The 22880-nt window shown below is 41.7% G+C and overlaps 1 protein-coding gene across 1 annotated transcript; it reads left to right on the top strand.

The window, feature by feature from the left end:
• The first annotated feature begins 2985 nt into the window (after positions 1-2985).
• Positions 2986-22864, top strand: ARMC10 (armadillo repeat containing 10). Its single transcript, XM_073328558.2, has 6 exons — positions 2986-3362; positions 5990-6135; positions 7651-7785; positions 10041-10217; positions 17286-17357; positions 20210-22864. The coding sequence occupies exons 1-6, from the start codon at positions 3131-3133 to the stop codon at positions 20504-20506; spliced, it is 1059 nt and encodes a 352-aa protein (XP_073184659.1). The 5' UTR covers positions 2986-3130; the 3' UTR covers positions 20507-22864.
• Positions 22865-22880: the final 16 nt, after the last annotated feature.

The following is a 22880-nucleotide window of genomic DNA, read 5'->3' as shown; positions in this document are numbered from 1 at the left end:
GGCCGCCCTGCCGCTGCCGGTCTGGGCACAGGACAGCCCATGGCCCCACTGCTGCTCCGGGAGTGGAGGGGCAGCCAGGTCCCCCACTCGTCCAGGTTGGGGACAGCCCAGGGCCCCACCACCACCACTGCTGCTGGTCTGCGTAGGCACAGCCCAGGGCCCCTCCACTACTGATCTGGGTTGGGGAGCGGCCCGTGGCCCTGCTGCTTGTCTGGGAGGGGGGGCAGCCAGGGCACCCCCCAACCACCGCCGCTGGTCTGGATGGGGGATGGTCCAGGGCCCCACTGCCACCGCCGCCAGTCCGGGCGGGGAAGGCTCAGGGCCCTGCCATTGCCGGTCTGGGCAGGGCCCGCCACCACTGCCACTGGTCCCGGACTGCTGCTCCAGGGCAGCCCCAGGGACCAGCTGCTGGGGTGGTCCTGGGGTCAGCTGCACCAGCACTGCAAAATTCACTGAGGTCATGGAAAGTCATGGAAGCTGTGACTTCTGTGACCTCCGTGAATGATTCGCAGCCTTACCCATGAGCCTCCATACAGCTCTCATCCATACAGATCATTTCTAAACAACACTGAATTCCTCATCCATACCACATTGCTTGGGCCCTCCCAAATTCACGGCCATGAAAAAGGCATCATGGACCAGGAAATCTGGTCTCCCCTGTGGGGAAATCTGGTCTTTTGTGTGCATTTACCCTATACTATACAGATTTCACAGGGGGAAACCAGCATTTCTCAAATTAGAGATCCTGACCCAAAAGGAAGTTGCAATGGGGATCGCGGTATTGCCACCCTTACTTCTGTACTGCCATTACAGATGTAGGAGCTGATGGTTTTAAGTTTTCTGAAAGCAGACACATCTAACCATTTTTTGAAAAGCTATGGACAGAATTTTAATAGAAATACTCATAAAATTGCATCAGGTGTATGTGTAACTGCTGCCCACATCCTTGCTTTGCCTCTGACTTCAACTTATCTTTACTTATTAATTAATTACTATTGCTGTAAAAAAGTTGTGATTTTTTGGTTCAAAAGCTATGATCACCCTTTGTTAAAGTTGCAGTTTTTTCAGTGCAAACACCATAAAAAAACAAACACCCCAAGAATAGAAACAGGATCTAAACTCCTATTTTGCAACTGACTAGATCAGTGGTTCTCAAACTTTTTTGTTCATGGACCACTTGCAAATTGCTGAGGGTCTCGGCGGACCACTTAATGATCTTTCCAAATGTTCTTTGTACCATTAGCTAACTCTGGTAAAGCACTTTGGATAAAAGCGCTATCTAAAAAAAAACTTAATAATAATTCACTTTTTTTTGGTTCCACAAATAAAAGCACACAACTCATATTTTAATATCAGTAGTCTTACCTTTCTAATGCAATGGATGTGCCCTCTCTTGCCTGCTGGGGCAGCCCCCAAGCTGGGGCTGGGAAGGAGGAGGGTCTCCCCTCACCCCAGCAGCCACAGAGCTGAGGCCAGGAAGGAGGGCCATCTCACCCTGGCAGCCACAGCCCTAGAGCTGGGGAAAGTCACCTCTTTCTCTGGCCACTGCAGCCCTTCACATTCCAAATTCTCCCCACCCCCTCCTCTCACCCCACTGCCCCCTCCCACCTACTCCCTATTCCCTCCAAGGCCACCACCTCACCTTAGATGTGCATCTTCTCCAGGGTGGAGGCACCTAATTAGTGGAGCCACACCTACACAGCTCCACTAATTAGGTGCATGGCCCGTTCATTCTCTTGTGTGCAGCCACCCAGGAGCACACCTTAGAGGGAACTATCCACGGACCACCTGAATGGAGCTTGTGGACCACTGTTTGAGAACCTCTGACCTAGCTCCCAAGGCTATACTGCGGATTAATTAATTTTTTGTGAAGTGATAGGGGATTCTTAGCCAGAAGGTGTTCCTGTGGCCTACTGGATCCAGCATAGGATTGAGACTGAGAAAATTAGGATTGTAGTCCCAGTTTGGCTCCTGGGTGACCTAGGACAAGTCCCATTTCCCCATCTATAAAATGTGGATAATGATGCTGCCCTCCTTTGTAAGTGCTTTGAGATCCGTCAAAAATTGCTGTTCAGGAGCTGGTTATTACTATATAGTAGTATTAGTAGTTTTGTTCATATGCTGTTACAAGTTTTTAAAGTTTCTGCTTAGCTTCAGTTAGTTTTCATATTTTTAAAAAGGGCTGAGTGAAAAATGAAGAGGTGATAGTGGAGTTGTTACTACCATTTTTCTCTCTTACATCTGATTGCAATGTCTCTCCCATGTGGAGATTATCTCCCACCCTCTTCTTTTGGGGAGATGATTATAGTTGGAGTTTTTAAGTAAGAGCTACCTTGAAAATGTTATTATTTGTATTGTGGTAGCACATAGGAGCCCCAGTCACTGATTAGGATCCCATTGTGCTGTGTAAAAAGAATAAAAAGAAGGTCCAGGCCCCAAATAATTTATAATCTGTGATGGGGGGCGGGCTGCACATGACTAGCCTTGAAATTAGATCAAATCAGATGCCCTCATGAGATTTTGAGGGGGGTTGGTTTTAGTTTCCAATCATGCCGACGTTTTGGTGAGCATTTAAACATAATGGATCATGCCCACATCTGAGGTGCTTTTCCTGGTGTGCCGATTCGGCTGGGGAGAGGGACCATCACCTGGGCTGTGCAGTAGGCGGTAGGTTTTGGGTGTGAGCAGTGGCGGACTAGCCAAGGGGCCCCGGGCAATCGCGGCGCCCCCTCCGCGCGCCCGCCCGCCCGGCGCTCCCGCCGGGGACGGCGGGAAGCTCCAGCGCCCCTACCCCGCTCCCCGGCAGGAGCACCGAAGGGGAGAGACTGCAGGGGGGAGGGGGCACAAACCCCGCGCGCTGGGTGTGGGCCGATCGCTGCAGCGCGTGACGGGCGGCGCGTGCGCGCCGGGGGCGCCCGCCTGTGACCGCCTCCGCGGCGCGAGCCGTGGGGGGGGGCGGGGCAGCACGTCAGCGTAGGGGGGCAGAGGTCAGAGGGGAGCTTTGCCGCCGAGCGGTTCCTCAGCGCAGTTGCGGGACGGGGAACGACGTGTCCCGTTTCCGCCAGGCCGGGCTGAGGCGCGTCCCGCGGCGGTGAAACGGGCGCTCGGCGAGGCCGAGCACCAGCGGGGCATGGGCGAGGCCAGGGGGGCGGCGAGAGCTGGGGCGGCGGCGGCGGCGGGGCTGGCGCTGGGAGCTGGCGCGTGTTACTGTGTGTACAGGCTGACCGGGAGCAGGAGGGCGGGAGCCGCCGCCGGGACAGAAGGAGCCGCTAGCGCGGGGTCGGCCCCCGGGGGCGGTTGGCTGCCTCAGGTGTCCGGGCTGTCCAGCCTTGCCTGGCGGGGACCCTCCAGCCTCCGCTCAGGTGAGCTGCAGAGGGGCTCACGCCGGCAGGCTGTCTGCAGGCAGGCTGTGCCCCCCCGTCCAAAACACCCTTAGTTACTCTCACACACCAGGGGCGTTTGTAAACATTGGTATTGCCGACAAAATCTAGGCTTTGTAACAACGCTGCCTGATGCCTTAGCTGATGTGACCTTCCAGAGGTGGCATGAAAGAAGAGAGGGGAGAGTTGTGGGGGTAGGAAAGTGAGGTTATTTTGTTACTCTTTGGGGTTATTGTATGTTAGCATTTCCTGGTATCCTGACAGTAATGCAGCTAGCGAAGTCTCTGTTAGGGATCCAGCCGTGCTTTACATCTCTTTTCTCACCTAGTGTAGCATTTATTTTTACAGAAAAAGCACTTCTAGTTCATAGTCTTCTTCAGACTACTTGAATAGGTCAGTTTGATTAGAGCTGGATTTACTATCTGAAACTTTAGGCACCTAAATACCTTTGTAAATCTGGCCCTAATGGATGTAAAACTTACATCAGTGAGAGTCTGTTTGATTTTTAAAAGCTGACTAGACTCCCTTGAAATCATGAATCTTACCAGTTGCCTTATTGAAAGTGCTTTATTGGGTATCTTGCTTGCCCCCTGTTTTATTGTTCATGATTTGTGTAGCCTTGTAACTGATAAAAGCACAGATCGGTATAGTAAGGAAAACATTAACATCCAAAAGTTAGCCTGCAAAAACGCTATCTTCAACTTTTGTTTCAAATGAAAGAATGTTGAAGCATGTGTTGTTATGAGGGAGAGGAAGAATGCATGCACAGGTTTTGAAACCAATAATATAAAGAAGTTAACCAACTTCTGGATCTTCACAGTCTGACAACAGTCTTTTTAAGGGATTGATAATGTGAAAGAAACAGACTGAGACTGCATTGGACACCTGTAGAAAATGTTTTGCCACTTCTAATGTGAGTCTAGATTTGTCCAGCAGGATGGCAGTGGTTCAGTTTCCTGAGCTCTGTTTTTCATAAGAATTTCAGGTTACACTTTGGTCACAGTCTCAACTGAAATGCTAAACTATCTTGCCATTTTTGTAGTTTGATGCTGATGAGCCACTATTTGCAGATAGCATAACTGATATTGGTAAAAATGTAGGAAAATAGGGTTCAGAATAATTGCAGCCTAGTGAGAGTGTAACAAGGCAGTATTTGTTGTAAAATCTTTTTTGTGTGTGACTGTCAGTTTACACTGCCACCAGTCTGGCAAAAGTCAGTAGGATCTGTACATACTCAGTACTGAAAATCAGTGTCTTTTTTTTTTTAAGTGGCTAAAGCCCTGGTTCTGCTACTGAATCTACTTGGGCAGACACCTGACCTTGTGTGATGCCATTCAAGTCAATGGAGGTCCACAAATGCACAGGAATCCTCCATGGAGGTCTGATTGCATGATCAGGACCTATATCTGGAGTTAAATGCTTAACTTCATGCACTTAAGGTTGAAAATTTTAGAATTGTTCAAGACCTTTTAAAAAAACCCCAACCTTTGTCACATTCAATGGCTAACCATTGTGCATAAAGATTCAATAATGAGGAATAATGCTAATAAATCAAGAGAGAATCTCATGAAGAATACGATCTGCTTCTGGGCAAGCTGGGGAGTTTCACAAAATCGTAGTATTTATTAGACTACCACTTCCTTTATCGCAGATCCTGGTCTTCATAAAACCATTTAGCCAGCTCAAGAGCTTCACTCCTGATCTGGCTGATCATGAACTTTGACATTAGTAGCGTTTGCTTTCATGAAGACCAGGTACTGTATGACACTCTTACGGTTAGCTGACTTAGGAGCAGAGCTCTTCAGTTGGCTGAGTGTCTTCATGAAGACCAGTAACCTTAACACAGCAGCTGTTTCTTTGTCAAAGATGCTCAGCTCAGCTCAGATGTCCCTAGACTAGCATATTCTTCATTCACCCTGTTAGTCCCCCAATTCTGGGAGGAATATTACTGGAGATAAGTCAAATTTCTACTCTCCTCCTAAATTGTCCAAAAAAAGTTGTCACATTCCATGTCAGAAATGGAAGTAGCAGACATTTTAAAAAAAAAAAATCTCCATTGGATAACTGCAATGAATAAGGATCCAGTTATGATGAATAGTGCTAACAGAATTATTTCTTTGTTAATTAGCAAAATCATTACATAACCCCACATTCTTACAATTTTTTTATACTTTCTACACTTTTGTAGTTTTGAAACTAGAGGGGCTCAAAGTCATGCAACTCAGAAAGTAAGCTTTTTTTTAAATAATTTTTTGGCTAGAAATCAGAAACTACTTAATTTACTTAACCTAAAAAAAAAAAAACCACCCACCCACTCACCCCACCAGGCTTTACTCAGATTATATGCTGAAAAATTGGGGCAGATGCATTCTTTTAAAAATATGTGTATTGAAATCCTGTTTTAAATGCAAAATAGAACCCAGCCTTAACTGGTATTGCAGTGGCTCTGCCATAATATCATAGGTGGATCAGTGAATCCTGGGACTACAACTGACATGCTCTCCATAAGTATGTGGATATAACACAGCTCTGTAAAAGGTGTTATGTGCTTTGGTTCAGTGAAATGATTCAAAGTTGAATTTTTTTTTTAAATTTTTAAACCATGGCAGACACCGATCTTCCCAAATCACCCAGTAACTTGGACGCCAATCATCTACAGAAGCTTATTCATTTGCTTGAGTCCACAGATGATCCGTTAATTCAAGAACAAGCCTTGGTCACTCTGAGCAACAGTGCTGCCTTCTCTGTAAATCAAGTAAGTCATGTTCTAAAGAAAGCAATTATATTTCAAAGTGAGCCAGTATAGAAAATGAGACTGCATTTTGCTGAGGAGTAAGCATGAGATAGATCTAGAAACTCGTGTGTTCTCATCCTAATTTAGTGACTGTCACCCAGATCCTCAAAGGTATTTAGGTGCCTAACTCCCATGCATTTAAAAGGGAGTTAGGCACTTAATTTTGTGGATCTGGGCCTCGTTTCAGTCATTTAATCTCTCTGCCTTAATTTCCCCATTATTACAATGGATAGAAGAATAACTACTTTAGTGGGCTGTTATGAGCATAACTAATGTTGGTACAGAGCTTCATATTTTCAAAGTGCTATTTTATGTGGACATTATCACTAACAGTTTTGTAGTGTCAACTGAAGAGTTTGATTTGAGAGGTGCTGAGCACCTGCAACTTCCATTATCAGGCCTGAAATTTGCTATGTCTAACCCCTCTGCTATCAGGGTATTCCTTGGACTGGGAATTCAATATGACAAATTTCTTTGGGAGATACATGGGTACAGGAAAGCATAAAGGGTTAATTTTCAAGCTTTCACACTTCTCTTGTTGAGGTATTTCTCACAATTGTAACCATAGTTTCTCAGTTATTCTCTGGCCTCTAATGAGAAACTAAAAATATTATTTCTTACTAAAAAAATCTTTATTCTTTCCCCCCAGACCCCTACTAAGGTGACTGGGGTGTCATGAAGTTCTGAGATTTTTCATAAGGAGAATTAAAACAATTGTGTTGAGTTCAGTTTTGGGGAGGGGGAAGTAGGGTTTTGGCAGGAGGAGTAATATATTTTTAAGAGCATTTGAACTTTGTAAATTTAAAGGAAAATAAGCTAAATTTTAGAACCTGCTAACTAATTTTCAACCTGGTTCTGCAAACCTGCATGCTGAATTCCTGCTGAAATCCTACTGAATTCAAAGGGGAATTCTGACACAGAGGGCTTGAATAATAGAGATATTTTGCTCTTTTAAGATATTATGCCATATTCTAGCCTCAAATGTTTAAGTAGGGCTCCCACTGATTTCAATGAAAGTAGTGTAACCAAAGCCAAAATATGGCCTGTTGATGGCATATTTTACTACACTAAATGAAAAACACAGTAATTGTTTAAGTTGGATTAAACAAAAACATAACTGATGCTTCTTTCTATCTCGAAGTGAGCAAAGCTTTCTTAATTCGGATAGTTTTTACAAGATTTGAGAATTTTAGGAGTGACCCTGCAGAAACGTGCATCTGTCCTATTTGTTCTCATTTTATCTATGAAAAAATTTGGTGATAAACAAGGTACATACTATAAATTGGCATAAAAGTTTCACAATGAATGTTGTGCATATTTATTTTGTATAGGCTGGTATGTAAATAAAAAATATTAAACTGCTGATATTCTCTGCTTAAATATCAGACCAGATCCTGAAGGCTTTACTCCGGCAAAACTCTCATTTGGTTTAAGATTAACAGTAATATCTTATATATTTATCTGTTTATCTTTTAGGATATAATTCGAAATTTGGATGGCCTTTTTGTTATTGGAAAGATGCTCTCAAATTCCATTCCCAAAGTTAAAGAAAAAGCACTAAACACACTTAATAACTTGAGTATGAATGTTAAAAATCAAGAAGAGATAAAGGTAAGTGTACTAAAAGGCACCATAACTGAGGCAAAATTGAACAACAGAATGAAGTATGGACAGCTAGGAAGCAATAAAGACCTTTCAATATAGATGTTGATTAAAAGGATCGTACAGCAACATTTTGGAGAACATGAATATATACAAATCAGCAGATCCAAATGATCTTTAAACCCTAAGGCCAAGAGAAATAGCTAACAAATTTATTGAACCACTAGCAATTAGTTCTAAAGCATTTTAGAGAACCAGGCTGATTCCAGAGGACCAGAAAGAAAATTAACTTGATACCAATATTCAAGAGAGGAAAAAGATATCAGATGGAGTCAGGATTATTATTCTAAATTCAATCTCAAATATATATTATAAAATCCATTCGCAGTTAGTTCTGCTTTTTAAACAATACAAATGCAAAAATGTAAAGGGATAAGGTCGATTTCAGACTCACATTTTCCTAATATTCAAACCTATCCCTCTACAACTGAGAGCCCTTACAAAAGCTATGTTCCATTGTAAATGGAAACTATTGATCAGTAAGTGGAGATGGAGGATTTTCTCAGGAGCTGGACCTGAACTATGGAATCTGTTGCTACATGGTCATTCTTATCTCTTGTAACTAACCACTTTTGCAACTAAATGCAAAACTCATTTCTTCTGCCTAGCTTTGCCTCCATAAATTTATCACATATACAAATACACAAAACCCTATAAGCAATTCAATTCCAAGTACCTATTTCTTGAAGTGAAGGAAGAGACATTTCAGTTCCAGTTTTTAAAATACTGGCGTAGGGGGTGTGTTGAGATACTATGGGATGGGAATATAATGCCTAGTCTGACAGAGCCATTCAGTGTTATTACTTTGGGCCTGTCCAAAAGGCCCTTTTAAATTTATGTAGAGCAGGTATTTTTTTTTGTTTAAATCAGAACATATTGTTTAAAAAGAAAAGGAGTACTTGTGGCACCTTAGAGACTAACCAATTTATTAGAGCATAAGCTTTCGTGAGCTACAGCTCACTTCATCGGATGCATACCGTGGAAACTGCAGCAGACTTTATATATACACAGAGAATATGAAACAATACCTCCTCCCACCCCACTGTCCTGCTGGTAATAGCTTATCTAAAGTGATCATCAGGTGGGCCATTTCCAGCACAAATCCAGGTTCTCTCACCCTCCACCCCCCCACACACAAATTCACTCTCCTGCTGGTGATAGCCCATCCAAAGTGACAACTCTTTACACAATGTGCATGACAATCAAGTTGGGCTATTTCCTGCACAAATCCAGGTTTTCTCACTTCCCCCCCACCCCCATACACACACAAACTCACTCTCCTGCTGGTAATAGCTCATCCAAACTGACCACTCTCCAAGTTTAAATCCAAGTTAAACCAGAACATCTGGGGGGGGTAGGAAAAAACAAGAGGACACAGGCTACCTTGCGAGGAGGTATTGTTTCATATTCTCTGTGTATATATAAAGTCTGCTGCAGTTTCCACGGTATGCATCCGATGAAGTGAGCTGTAGCTCACGAAAGCTTATGCTCAAATAAATTGGTTAGTCTCTAAGGTGCCACAAGTACTCCTTTTCTTTTTGCGAATACAGACTAACACGTCTGTTACTCTGAAACCTGTCATATTGTTTAAAGTAGCTCTATCAGAAAACTGATTTTTTTAAAAAACAAACAAACTAGTCTTTACAAAAAATTCAAATTGATAGTTTCTGCTAAAATTTAAGGTAGCTTATTTAGCTGCTAGTGTCTTACTTATGTGTTCTTGATCAAAGATGAGACTGATTATACATAGTTTTATTTATCCCCTTGCTGCTGGGAATCATGATTTTGAGCCATCGTGACTACTGACACTGGGATGTTAACTGAACTTCTTTGGCTGGAACAACAAATTGTAGAATCATAGAATATCAGGGTTGGAAGGGACATCAGGAGGTCATCTAGTCCAACCCCCTGCTCAAAAGCAGGACCAATCCCCAATTAAATCATCCCAGCCAGGGCTTTGTCAAGCCTGACCTTAAAAACTTCTAAGGAAGGAGATTCCACCACCTCCCTAGGCAATGCATTCCAGTGTTTGACCACCCTCCTAGTGAAAAAGTTTTTCCTAATATCCAACCTAAACCTCCCCCACTGCAACTTGAGACCATTACTCCTTTTCCTGTCCTCTTCCACCACTGAGAATAGTCTAGAACCATCCTCTCTGGAACCACATTTGTACATTTAACCATTTCTTTTTTTTGTTCTTTAAGGTATACATTTTACAAGTCTGTAAGGAGATTGAGTTATCACCTTTGAACTCTGATCTGCAGCTAGCTGAACTTAGATTATTAACAAACATGTCTGTTACCAATGACTACCACCATATGATGACAGATGCAATTCCGTGCTTGCTTCATTTGCTTTCAGAAGGAAATGAAAGGACACAGGTACTGTTTATTGTACTATCATAACCAGATACCAAGGTATTTAACTTTGACTGACATGTCTTCTAGTTTAGATTTGCTTTCTTTATTTAAACCATCAGTTTCTAAGGTACTCTGTGGTGTGTGATTGATTTTATTTAAAGAAAAATAATTTTACAATTCAGTAACTATAACTAGTGGAGAACATGTAAAGGATTTGCAAAAATTGCCCAACTGTCCTCTCCGTGGAAATTCCTGCAGGAGGGAAGAGTCCTTCACAAGAATCTTCTTTCAGAGTTTCTCACCCCAAATCATTCCCATCGTGAGGTATTCCCCCTCTCTGGAGATGAAGCCTTGTTTTTGCCCCTGTATTGTTGGATGCTTTAGGAGACCAGAGCCATCCACACAGTAGTCCTCTGCCTTTGCACTGGCTCTAGAAACCCCACCACCCCCTTCCACTGTCTGACCTGTCAGGGAACATGGAGTCATGCTACCAGTGCCTCTCAGTTTCAACTGCCACATGGATCCCATTATAAAGGGGGTTGCCCCTGTACAGAGATGGGGAGAGCATGGAATATACAACACCACAAGCTTTATTACCTTTCCTAGCTAATCTCTGGTGCTGCTGTGGGAAATAAAGCTCCATTCAGCTCTTTTCTGCCTCTGGCCTGTAGGATCCCAGTAAGTAAATAGTGCCATGGAGGTAGGAGGAGACCACCACCACCACTTCAGCACAGGGCAAAAGGAGATCTGCATGTGGAGGGTTCCACTGTTGCATGAATCTCTGGGGATAGCGAGCAAGAGTTTGCTCTCAGAATCACATGGTGATCTTAACGAATGTTCTTTATCTAACATCTGTTTATAATATGGCTCTCCTGGAAGTTGTATATGCAGAGAGAGTAGGTCATCACAGTCAACAGCCATCTTGTGAATCTGAGAGCTGAAATTTGCCCTTTGACTTACCCAACATAAGGAGTCTTCTGTATGTCTGTGACCATAATTACTAGGAATATAGGATCATCTGAATTTTTGTCAGAGTCCCACTACTAATAGAAGACCTGTGTGCACATGTACCGCTTCTTAGTGGTATTTGAAAAAAGGAAAATTGTATATTTGTAAATTACTATCAGAAATAATGGGAATCTTTTCTTCTCCTTATGATGCTTCCTGGGGGTACCCAGGGTTATGAGGCACCTCGCTACCAACTGCCCTTAGCATGAGGAAGTCTTGTCTGTATCTGCTGTATCCCCAAATCCATAAGCCATGGGCAACACAAATACTCCCCTTCTAGGCTTATGCAAGCCTCACGGTCTCTCTACAGGTTAGTGATGGGCACTCTCCAACTTCTGAGCCCTCTGAGTATTCCCCTCGAGTGTCCAGCCCTTGTTCCACTAGACACTTGCAGTATTCCCAGGTTCACTGCTTCCAAAGAAGCAGTACATCCTAGCTTACTAGTTTCATTCAGATCACTACTCTGCTTCACATGCGGCATGTAGATATGTTTATATTGAAAACAAGTAAGTTTATTGAACAAAGTATAATAAAAACAGTTCAAGTGAAAGTAAGTAAAAGTATTGGAAATAAATGTTTACATATAAAATCATAACATGCACTCCAGAACCTAGACTTAACTCAACATTTTCATGTCCTAGAGCAATGCCCACCTAAAATCCTTCCAGTATTTTACAGCCAGCCTTGGCTGTGACTGTCCATTTATAAGACAAACACTGTTTGCCTCCTCAGTTGAAGGATTCAGGGTATGCCTTTGCATCCCCAGATATACCCCAAAAATCTATTCTCATTTATTTCTTACTGCAAATTTCCTCTTGAAGATTTTGCAATGTTTTGATTGTCATTTGGCTCAGTATGCAAACAGGCATCCATTGTGAGACATATAATGCCCAGTATACTCATGGCCAGACAGAGATCTGTCTGTTACCTCCTGCCTGAAAGGAACCTGTCCAAAACATGTCACCTGCTTTAAGGACAATTTTCTGTACAGATGTTACTACTTAAATATTATCCATACATACATTTTGCAGTGATTATGATGACCAGAGGGCTCTAGGCTCTTACTCTTGGTATAAACCTCACCTGACACCCTTTAGTGAATTATGCATATATCTGATCCAGCGGATCCTGGTAAAAAAAACTCTATGCATGCCCTATGCCCTCTGCCAGTTGGCACTATGAGGTTCCTGGGTCACACTCGTCCATTAGGAACAAAATTCAGAGCTAATCTAAGTTGGAGCAATTCTATTGACATCTGTACATCCACTCACACCAGCATTTAAATCTTGCTCACTCTTCTTATATAAATAGTTTCATTGATTGATCAGGGTTACTTACATGAGTTAGACAATCACATTTGGCCCTTAATGTAGTAGTACATGCTTTAAAGTGACATGTCAGTGCTACAAGATGGCAATTCAAGAATATTAGCCTCAGAAATAAAAGGCTAGAGATGTGCCCATTATGCATTCAATCAGAGTTGAAAATGCAGTATTCAAATAATCTGTAGTTATGGCTAACACAAATCCAGCTTGCTTTATTCATTGCAAGTAGTCTCCCAGAGAGACTACTTGCATATGTAAGGCAAGTAGGATTTGGCCCTAAATATCTGACATCCCTTGTCTTTATCAAGGCAACAGCTGACTTTGAAGGTAGGGTCCTTTGATGCAGAAGCTACTGTCAAGTGCTCTGCAAAGGCTAAAGGGAGTTGCTGCCGTGTCTCCAATTATGGTGCTTACTGTAAATCACTGGATTAAATATCTTTCAACAAACAGGCTTTCCAAATCTCTCGCCTCTGTGATTTCACTCCCAGTAACCCGTTGGGCACCAGTCAGATTTCCTTGTTCACTTATCCAGCACACAGCAAGAATCTTAAATTGTTTTAGCTCTGTCGCCCCATATAATCAGAGTTCACTAAGTTTAAAAACTAAACCTTCTTCCTAAAATAGCCTGTTTTATTTGTATCTGTGACACTCCTTGGAGTGTTACTGTAGATGTTGGCTTAGTGAAATGTTGCACAGCACCTCACTGCAGGTACACACGTCTCTAATTTCATGAATTTAGATCTTTCATCCCAAATTCTGGGGATTTCATGAACCCCCTTCTCGTAATACCAAGGACTCTCAAATCCACTATTCCATAATAAGCTAGTCAGCCCAAAGTGTATCACTGATGTAATAACTCTCAATCCTTTCCTGTATAGCTCCTGTTAATAGCTCAGATACTGCACCTTAAATGTAGCATATCTGCATCGTCCCCCAAAAATACACAAAAACCAGATTGTAAAATAATCACGTTTATATTTCCACATAAATCATAAGCATGGACTTGGAAGGATTATATTTTAATCGGGAAATGTCATTAAAGGTAGATTTTTTTTTTTTACTGTATGTACACAGACTGATGCAAAAATATTTTCATCAGTGATACTTGAAATTTCTAGATAAATTCTCAAGCAGCATTTTTTTTACTTTGCCTAAGGATATTTATTTTGTATATTTTGACATGATGTTGACAATGTGTTAACAATTATGAAGCTTTAACTTTTTGAATCTTAATAATTAATGACAAATGTTAAGGCTGCAAGTCTTCCATGGAAGTCACGGATTCTGTGACTTTCTGGGACCTCCGTGATTTCTGCAGTTGCTGGTGCGGCTGACCCCAGGGCTGCCCAAGCAGCTGGGGTGGCCCCAAGGCCTGCTGCACCAGCCACTCCTTGAGCAGCCCCAGGGCCAGCCACACTGGCTGCTACTCGGCCGCCGGAGCAGCAGCGCCCCAAGCTACACACCCCCACCTCCCTATCCCAAGCACCTAAGATTTAGTCAGGGGTATTTATAGTACAAGTCATGGATAGGTCACGGGTCAATAATTTTTGTTTATTGCCTGTGACCTGTCCATAACTTTTACTAAAATACCCATGACTAAATCTTAACCTTAATTATGGTCTGCCACCCATCATAATTTCACAATTGAATTAATAAAAATAAAATTAAAAACAAACATGAATATTATCTCTCAGAATTATTTAAAACAAAAATAATTTCTGCAAAGCCTAGTTATGTGATGGGAAAGGAGAAAAGATCAGAGTTAAGCCTTATTTGGCATTTCCAGACACCTATTTAGTTTTGTTTTTTAATACTACAACATTGTAACAAGACTGTAAATACATATTACTGAAGAAAAAGTTTTAAGCTGGGAATTATTTGTTATGCTCACTTCAGCATTAACTGAAGGGCAGTTCAGAACTGTACTGAAGGGTAGAGAAACACAGATGAGTAAGTACATCCTAAGACCTCCTGAAAATGCACTTCTTCTACAAAGCGTATTGATTCCTGTTTTAGCTGCCTTTCAGGGAGTTTGAGAGAATTTTAAAATATGGAATTAGGAGATATGTGCTGAACATCACTTAGTCACTGGCTTTTGTTGCATCCCATTCTTTATCTGCTCATTGTCTACTTCGATTGTAAACAGAAGTCGGAGTTACTCCCCTCCCCCCAAAAGCCCAATTTGCATGGTTGCAATTTTAAAATACTAAGATAGCTGCAGTCCTATATTTAACACTTGTCCTGTGCAAGGCTGGTGTCAGTGTCTGGTATGGCTTATAGCGGAGAGTGCCAGTCTCAGGGCAGACGTGCCAAACTGGTGGTATATCCAAGAAGTAGATTTCTTCAAGCCAGTAGCAAACGTACACTGTATTAGTCTTGCCATGGAGCCACAGACAGTCTCCTTAAGTTCTCCAGCCCTTCTTTGCCACCCAGACAAACTGGACTTTATGATGATAGATTATTAAAACCAAGATTCACCACACATTAGGGTACTCCCAACCCCAAGAGGCCAGTCACTTACCCCTGGTCAGTGGATAATCTTGATCTGACCAAAGACAATGCTGTAGTCAATTTCTCTAATAAACTAAAAATTTATTAGCTAAGGAAAAAAATGAGTTATTGAGAGGTTAAAGCAGGTAAAATACATTACAGGTGAGTCTAAGTTTGTAGTCCAGTTGATAGCAGAGCTGTAGTATCTGCTAGTTCTCTAAGTTTCTCAGGGTTGCCCAAAATGGCTTTGGGGACCTCTGTCCAATTGCTCAGAATTCCACCCTGTCAGAATTCATCAGTCCAGAGATGGAGAATCGCTCCCAGGGTCCCTTCTTATAGTTGAAAAGAGTCTGGCAAGCGTTCTCAGCACAGCATGGACTCTTGTTTTGTTGACTACATACAAACATCTGTGAATTTTCCATTGTTGAACATTGAGACCCGTGTTCTGAAGTTAATGTTTCTTCATTTACAGTTTTGAGGCTTCAGACCCATTTAATGGACAATTTGAAGATAATGCATTTAGTTACAGCCATCCAGACAATCTTTCATAAATTATCAGGGAGTTTTACATATTAAATGAACTCATATCTAAAAGCTAATACATCCGTTTGATCTACAACTAAATAAGTACAAGGTAATTGTGACATAGTTCTGTCCTTGTCTCAGTGGGTCTTGCGTTTCCTGGTGGATTTTGGTAGCCTCGGAGGCTCACTGTGACCCTCCACGTAGCCCTTCTCTCTCTAGAGGCAAGGGTCACAGCCTATTGAGCCATTTGCATCATAAGCCAACAAGGGAGGTGCGGAGAAGCTACCCTCCCTTGCACAGTCTCTGCTGTCTCCCAGTCTCAGTGATTAATCAGGGGCAAAGCAGGGAAGCCCAGGCCTGCCTTCTACTCTGGGCTCCAGCCCAGGGACCCTAATAGTATCAGCTCTGGTAGCTGACTTTTTAAGAAACCGGACACATACAATTCCCTGGGCCACTTCCCCACAACAGCCCCTCCTCAAGATCCACTTCACCCTTACCTCAGGGCCTCCTTCCTTGTGCCTGATATGGTTTGTATTTGCTCAGTCTCTCCAACAGCACAACTTCTTCCTACAGCTCCTGACATGCACACCCACCTGATTAACTGGGAGGCTTTTAACTAGTTTCAGCCAACCCCTGATTGGCTTCAGGTGTCCCAATCAACCTAGCTGTCCTCCCTGCCTTCTGGAAAGATCTTAATTGGCCCCAGGTTTCTTAATTGACCTGGAGCAGCTGCCATTTGTTTAACCTGGTAACAGATATATTTGCACAGGCTAAACAAATCCCTGTCTCACATTACTTTACTATAGCCATCTGGCCTTGTCCCATCACAGTAATACATGATGTATGTAATGAGATATCTATAAATCTGTTGACTGCTAAGTGAAGACAATGCCATTAACATTACACTAATTTTCATGAATTTAGAGTAAATGTAATTACCGGGACATATGCCATGTAAATGTAATATGATAACATCCGCCTTTGTTCTGTTCTAACAAGTGAACTGGCTTGAACACACTATGATCTCTTAGCATTTCTTTGATATAAAGATACCAGTCAATTGCCTTATTGCTCTAATCTGAACCAGTCAGATAGCATCAGAGAGCTAGTAACCCGTTAGACAGCATCACAGCTGGTTTACTAAACAGTGGATTCATTTAATGCATAATCCTGCACTACTAAAATCAATGGAAGCTACATCACTGATTTCAGTGAGTGGAGGATCAAGCCCTTAAAGATGAAAGGCCAAGTTCTCCTCTGTTTCATTGTGTAAAAACCAGAGTAGCTCTACTGAACTCAGTAGAGAGAGCCCACTGGAGTTACTACAGATTGACACCAATGTAAATAAGAGTAGAATTTGCTCCTGCAGTATTTTTCCTCGTCAGCTGCTTTAGCTACAATTAATTAATTGTTAAAGGCTGACAATTTGCTTCTCTCTGTTCAAAAGCAGTAAATGAAGACAGTCCTGGTACCAAAGAGCTTTCAGATGTAGAGAAAGCAAGGACACACTGAGAAGCTTAGAGGTGGGTGGGAGGTGGCTCTTTTCTTGTGGACATCACTGAAGAAGTTAATCTTTATGTGGAACTAGAGGGTAATAATGTGGCAAATTCTAGTAGGAAGACTGTTTCACGCAAAGCTGCGGGGAGGAGGGAAGGCATGGGCGAAGGAGATAGTGAGTATTAAGATTCCCCTCCCCTTATTTTAAGTTTTTCCATGTGAACTATTATGTTCCTCATTTCAGATTCAAGTTCTGAAAGTACTTGTGAACTTATCTGCAAACCCAGCCATGACAAGACATCTTTTCAGTGTTCAAGTAAGACTTCTGCCATTTTCAAACTGCGTCAGTGGTGAACATTTTAGTACAAAAGTTCATGATGCTCTTATTAAATCTACACTTCAAATTGTATGATTCTTAGATAGCTGTACATTTAATGTTAGAATTTTACTTTACATAGCCAAAGCAGGCTGAAATCAAGAACGGTAGCTCTCCCAGGTAGTGCTATATCAGAGATATCACATTCACATATGAAGATTCACCCAAGTGCATGGTTAACATGTTCACTATATGGCCACTGTTGATCATGCTTCCTGTATATAATGCAGAATGATAGTGGCAGTTTGCAGAAGTCCTTTCTCTCCATCCCTTCCCACCAAACAAGGGCATTGGTTGCTGCTCATACATGAGACACAAGATAACATACCCAATTGTCACTTTTCACCTATATTCATCTCCAAAGGGAACATATAGCCTGAGGATGTGCTGCAAATCATTTCAAATGCATCCAATGTTGCAAATTATCCTCACTTTCTCAACAACTGTTGTCTCAGCTGTCATAACTTTTTCAGCTGAGAAAGGTAGAAAATGCAATATACACAAAACGTCTCTATCCACAGATGTACTGTTTTGATAAGACATCTTTATGAACACAGTACCACTCCCAATGCAGCTCCCAAGGCAAAGGCGGTTTATGGATTTGTGGGGCCCTGGGCCAGAGCAAGTGGGGGCCCCTTCCCACCCCTTCCACCTGCAGTCCCCTCCCCATCCCCGCCCTCCTCCTGGCGCTCCTGCCAGGGAAATGGGGCTGGGGCGCGGGGCCTTGCCCTGTTCTGCCCACCCAGCACTCCTGCAGGAGCACCAGGTGGGTAGACGGAGCTGGTCGGGGCATGGGGGCACTGTCCCAAGGTCTTTAATACATGAAGTACTTTACCTTCCAGCACCTGTTGGTGCCCTCAGTATGCAGGTTGTTGCATCCATTTCAGCTATATGCAAAACAATGTTGATATGGTAACAAATGAAATGTAAACCACTTCAAGTTGCCTTTTAGCTGTACTGTTTTTTACTCTCAAATGAGCTTCTCAAAACAAAATCAGACATCACAATATTTGGTTTCAGTACTCCTATTTTAAAACCCCTTTGTGGGAGTTGCAGGCACAAATAACCATTCTGCTGCCCTACAGATACCATGTCTTACCACAGCTCCAGGTCAAAGTAAAAAAAAAAAAAAAAAAGTGGACTTTTGTTCTCGATGAACTTCCACTTCATCTGACTATGGACTGCAGTTTTTTCAAGGGGCATTGTAAGGTCAAATATGAGCCAAAAATGAAGTAGATGTATAAACAAGCTTGTATAAAACCTGAGACCAATAAAAATGTTTCCATTCATTAAAAACAATGTTTACCTCCTTCCAACAAATAAATATTTGTATTCAGTGTTTGCCTCCCAAATGTTGTAACATGATCCTAATACCTTAGAACCTCAGAGAAAATTACTGTTTTTTAATCCAAAATGAAAAGGTCAAATAAGTGTAAAGCACGCTTGACTTTTCAAATAATCAGTTTAAATAATCTAAAGCATTCTTAACAACATAAGTAAGAATTTTTAAAAAAATTAAGCTGACTGTCCACTTAAGAACATCAGTATAATGTATGTGAAATGAATTTATCCATCTCAGTCCAGTCCCAATGGACATGCTCCATAAATCAACATAAATTAGCAACCTTGGTGACAGTCACAGTGGAAGTTATAGATGCTGACTTTCTAATGTGCCAGGGGGTGCTTCTCCCCACCTCGGCTCTGCTCCAGGTCCCACCCCCCTTTCCACCCCTTCCCCCAAGGCCCCTGCCTCTTCCTGCTCCACCTCTTCCTGCCCTGTTCTGACCCGTCCCTGATCACTGATCAGCAGGGCACTGATTGGTAGGGCCGCTATTGGATGCAAGGCGCTGGGGGGAGGGAAAGGTGCTGATAGGGGAGCTACCAGTGGGTGCTCAGCACCCACCATTTTGGAGTACCCCTGGGGTCAGCGCCTGTGGATTCAAGGGCTGTTCCTGTGATCCTCCAAAGACACATGTGCCTAACTTTAAGCATGTAAGTAGTCCCACTGAACTCAATGTGCATGTTTGTAGGATCAGAGCCTCAATGTCTAGATGACATCTCATTGGCAGGGGCAGGATGGAGAAACTGGCATTGCCACTGCCCATTCTGTGTCAGATCTGTTGATAAGCACACTTCAGTGCGGAATTGTCAATCCAGTACCTTTTTGATAGTCCTGCAAATTAGGATAGTAGTATGTAGTTGTGATTACATGCTAAGGCTTAAGTTTTTGAAAACTAAATTAAAAAGTTAACTGTATTTAGTCTTGCCCCTGATTTTTACCTGAACCAATATTTAAGTAGCCAAGGTCAGTCTTTAGTATACCAAAATAGTATCTTTATCCTGTCTGCACTTTAAAACACTTTCTAAATGCTTGACAAACATTCAGTCACTGTTCAAGGCAACTGAAATACCATTCAGAATGAAAACAGTATTCCAGCTCTTATAAATGAAAATGGGAATTTTCCAGACAACCACATTATAAAGATTCAGAGTACAAAGCATATGTCAGGTTGCAAAACACAAGCCAATCTTTTCCAAAAGGAAAAATGTGCAGTCCTTGCAAGTCTTTGACATGCTTTTATAGCACATGGTAGCTGTAATGTGTATATAGACGTAAGGTTTCTATTTTAGTGAGTTTTAGTTAGAAGCTGTCTGGTGTGTGGATCAATATTTATTTATTTATTTATTTTTAAAGAAATCATTGCTGTTTGGGGGGGTTACATCAGGAATTTTTCACACATTTACTTCTCAATTGATGATTAAGCATTACTTTTATGTATTTAATGTCATAGGCACCATCATTGCTTTCACTTTTTGACAACTGCATAAACAAAGATATTCTGCTTAGAGCCCTGACGTTTGCTGCAAATTTGAATGAGAATATGAAAAATGAAGAGGGCATCATTATCCAGGATCAATACAGTGAAGATTCAATTTTTTCTCTGCTCTGTGGGCATTCTACCCAATATGCTAAGAAATTGGTATGTTTATTGCATCACCATGATACAGAAGTGAAAGAACAAGTTGCCAAAACAATAACACAATTAAGAGGAGATACTAAGACCAGATACTCTGGTAAATTACAGTAATAGAAAGTGTTTATATTCAATGCTAAAATGAATTTCCTTTCATGAAAGAGTGAAGTTTAACCCACCACTCTTATTTTGCTGAGCACAATTACATTACTGTAAGCAAGACAGCTTACAATGCATTTAATACACAGTCTGTTAGAGATTCTTTCAGAGTAATGTAAAACAATGGTCTGTTTAGTACTGACAGTCTCCTGACAGCACAAAACTAGTGTGTGTACATGATAGAGGAAAGGCACTTTGGGGCATGGAAATATTTTCATTTCAAATTTACAGTAAGTTATGAAACAGTGAGCTCAACTTTTAAAAAAGTGAACCTTAAAGTGACCTGTTAATTTTGCAAACAGCATTTTCACTTATGCAGCTGTAAACATTCACTCTAGGCTGTAATGTGTGATAGATTTTGAGCAGTGAATTTGTCACTTTAAGAAAGGTTAGGCCATTTAAATTTTAGCAATGTAATTCTATTAATTTTACTATACACTTGCAGGGAAATACTGGAACATCTATTAAGTAAAATTAATCTCCACATTATTACTTGGATGAAAGCATAATGAGATTAGTCAAATTATATAAACATCTTTTGAAGGGAACTAGAAACAAATTTAACAAGTAGTTTATAAGCATTATATTACCCTCTTAATTGCAAAGTTTATCAACTCAAAAAACAAATGCAGACACTTTGAATATAGAATGTAGAACATATAGTAGAAAACATCTTGTACTGAAACTAAGCCACTAAAAATCCTTGAGCAAAGAATTATAGTGGCACAGTTATGTCACTATAGTTAAGGTTGCATCTCGACTTTTGTTTAAAGGTCAGCCTTTCTAAATTCTTTAAAATCAACATGCTTAGTTGGATTCCTCTGAAATTTGGTGTGCCTTGGACGATGAAGGGCAGGGTTATTGATGTGGAGATATAAGCCCCAGAAAAAGTTAGCATTTTTCAAAATGGTATTTTTGGTTTTTTGCACAGAGCTAGGGCTCAAACTGTTGATGTGGGTCAAAATAGTCTGAGTTTTACACAAGCTAGTGCATGGCACCCACTAAGTCTTAGGGGAGGCCAAAATGAGTGGTATTTAAGAATGTATATTTACAGTGCAAATGCAACCAATACAGAAAAATGTTTCTGCCATTTTATATGCTTTATAGCTCAACTATTGTAAGTGAGCTAAAATCAGAAAGGTTATTTGAATGGCTTTGAAATTTGCTGTGCTCATGGGGGCACAGAGTAGTGTTAGTGACCCTAACTTGGAGTCATTTGATCAAGGGGTTCCTGAGTTACAGACCCCCACCCCCAAATAATTGCTTTTGCTGCCATATTCTGTTAAACTGAGAGGTACTAATGACTGGATAACTCACAGACCTCATTGAGATTGATGGCTGTGCACTCCTCCTTCAATTAACATAGCCAAGGATAAGTAAATCACAAGCCCCCACCTAAGACAAATAAGAGATTGTTACAATTTCTGAGTCATGGGTGGCAGGTTGTTGAGGGTTTTTTTTTTTGGTGGGGGGGAATATAATCGTTTATCTTTGGATGTGGGCAGGGGGGAAGAAGTAGACATGTGAATGCTTCCTGGGAGGGGAGAGGTATTCAGGGGCAGTGGAATAGGGGGAGGGAGTTATATGGGGATGAGGGAAGTGTGGCACCCCCAAACTGCCAGTGCATCTCAATCTCCCTACATGCCACAACTCTGTCAGTGTGTCCCAACGTATGCACAAACTGCACACACCCACCATTTCAATTAGTCTGTGAGCTCTTTGGGGCAGGAGCACCATTGTACTTAAGGTTATGTCACATTTGTTTAAAGGTCAAACTTTCTAAGTCTTCTAAAATTGACATGCTTAGTCAGATTCCTCTGAAATCTGGTGTGCCCCAGAAGACTACAAAGTAGGGTTAGTAACCCAAATGTGGGGCCATTTGAGCTAGGGGATATAGCGATATAGGCCCTGAAAACAGCTATTTTTCAAAAATTTTAGATGGGTTTTTTTGGTGTGTTTTTGTTTTTTGCACAGAGCTAGTACCTGAATTATTGATGTGATGCAAATCAAAATAGTCTCTTTTGAGTCTTACCCAAGGTAGTGCATGACACCCACTAAATCTTTGAGGGACCCGAATTGAGAGTGGTATTTAGAAACATGTTCACCTTTTCACTTGTGTAGATGTGTAGTCTGGAAGGATTGCAGGGAGCGTACACCAAAAAAGAAAAAAATGTGATGGGGTTTCTATGCATCCACTTCACGTTTGCTTCAGTCATCAGAACGTGCCACTGCCATGGCCCTGGTGAACTACCCCCAACTGGTGGTTCCAGTCCAAACCTTTGTACACCTGTGTAATAAAGATTTAATAATTCATCTTGCTTGCTACAAG

Source organism: Lepidochelys kempii, chromosome 1 (assembly GCF_965140285.1).
Source record: "Lepidochelys kempii isolate rLepKem1 chromosome 1, rLepKem1.hap1, whole genome shotgun sequence".
Classification (NCBI taxonomy): Eukaryota; Metazoa; Chordata; order Testudines; family Cheloniidae; genus Lepidochelys; species Lepidochelys kempii.
This window is presented reverse-complemented; position numbering and strand designations above follow the sequence as displayed.

Excerpts from the sequence above, each read along its gene's own strand:
- ARMC10 (XM_073328558.2), top strand. The coding sequence starts at position 3,131 with ATGGGCGAGGCCAGGGGGGCGGCGAGAGCTGGGGCGGCGGCGGCGGCG. Across the intron at positions 3,363-5,989 it reads ACCCTCCAGCCTCCGCTCAG|ACACCGATCTTCCCAAATCA; the intron begins GTGAGCTGCAGA and ends AAACCATGGCAG. Across the intron at positions 6,136-7,650 it reads CTGCCTTCTCTGTAAATCAA|GATATAATTCGAAATTTGGA; the intron begins GTAAGTCATGTT and ends TTTATCTTTTAG.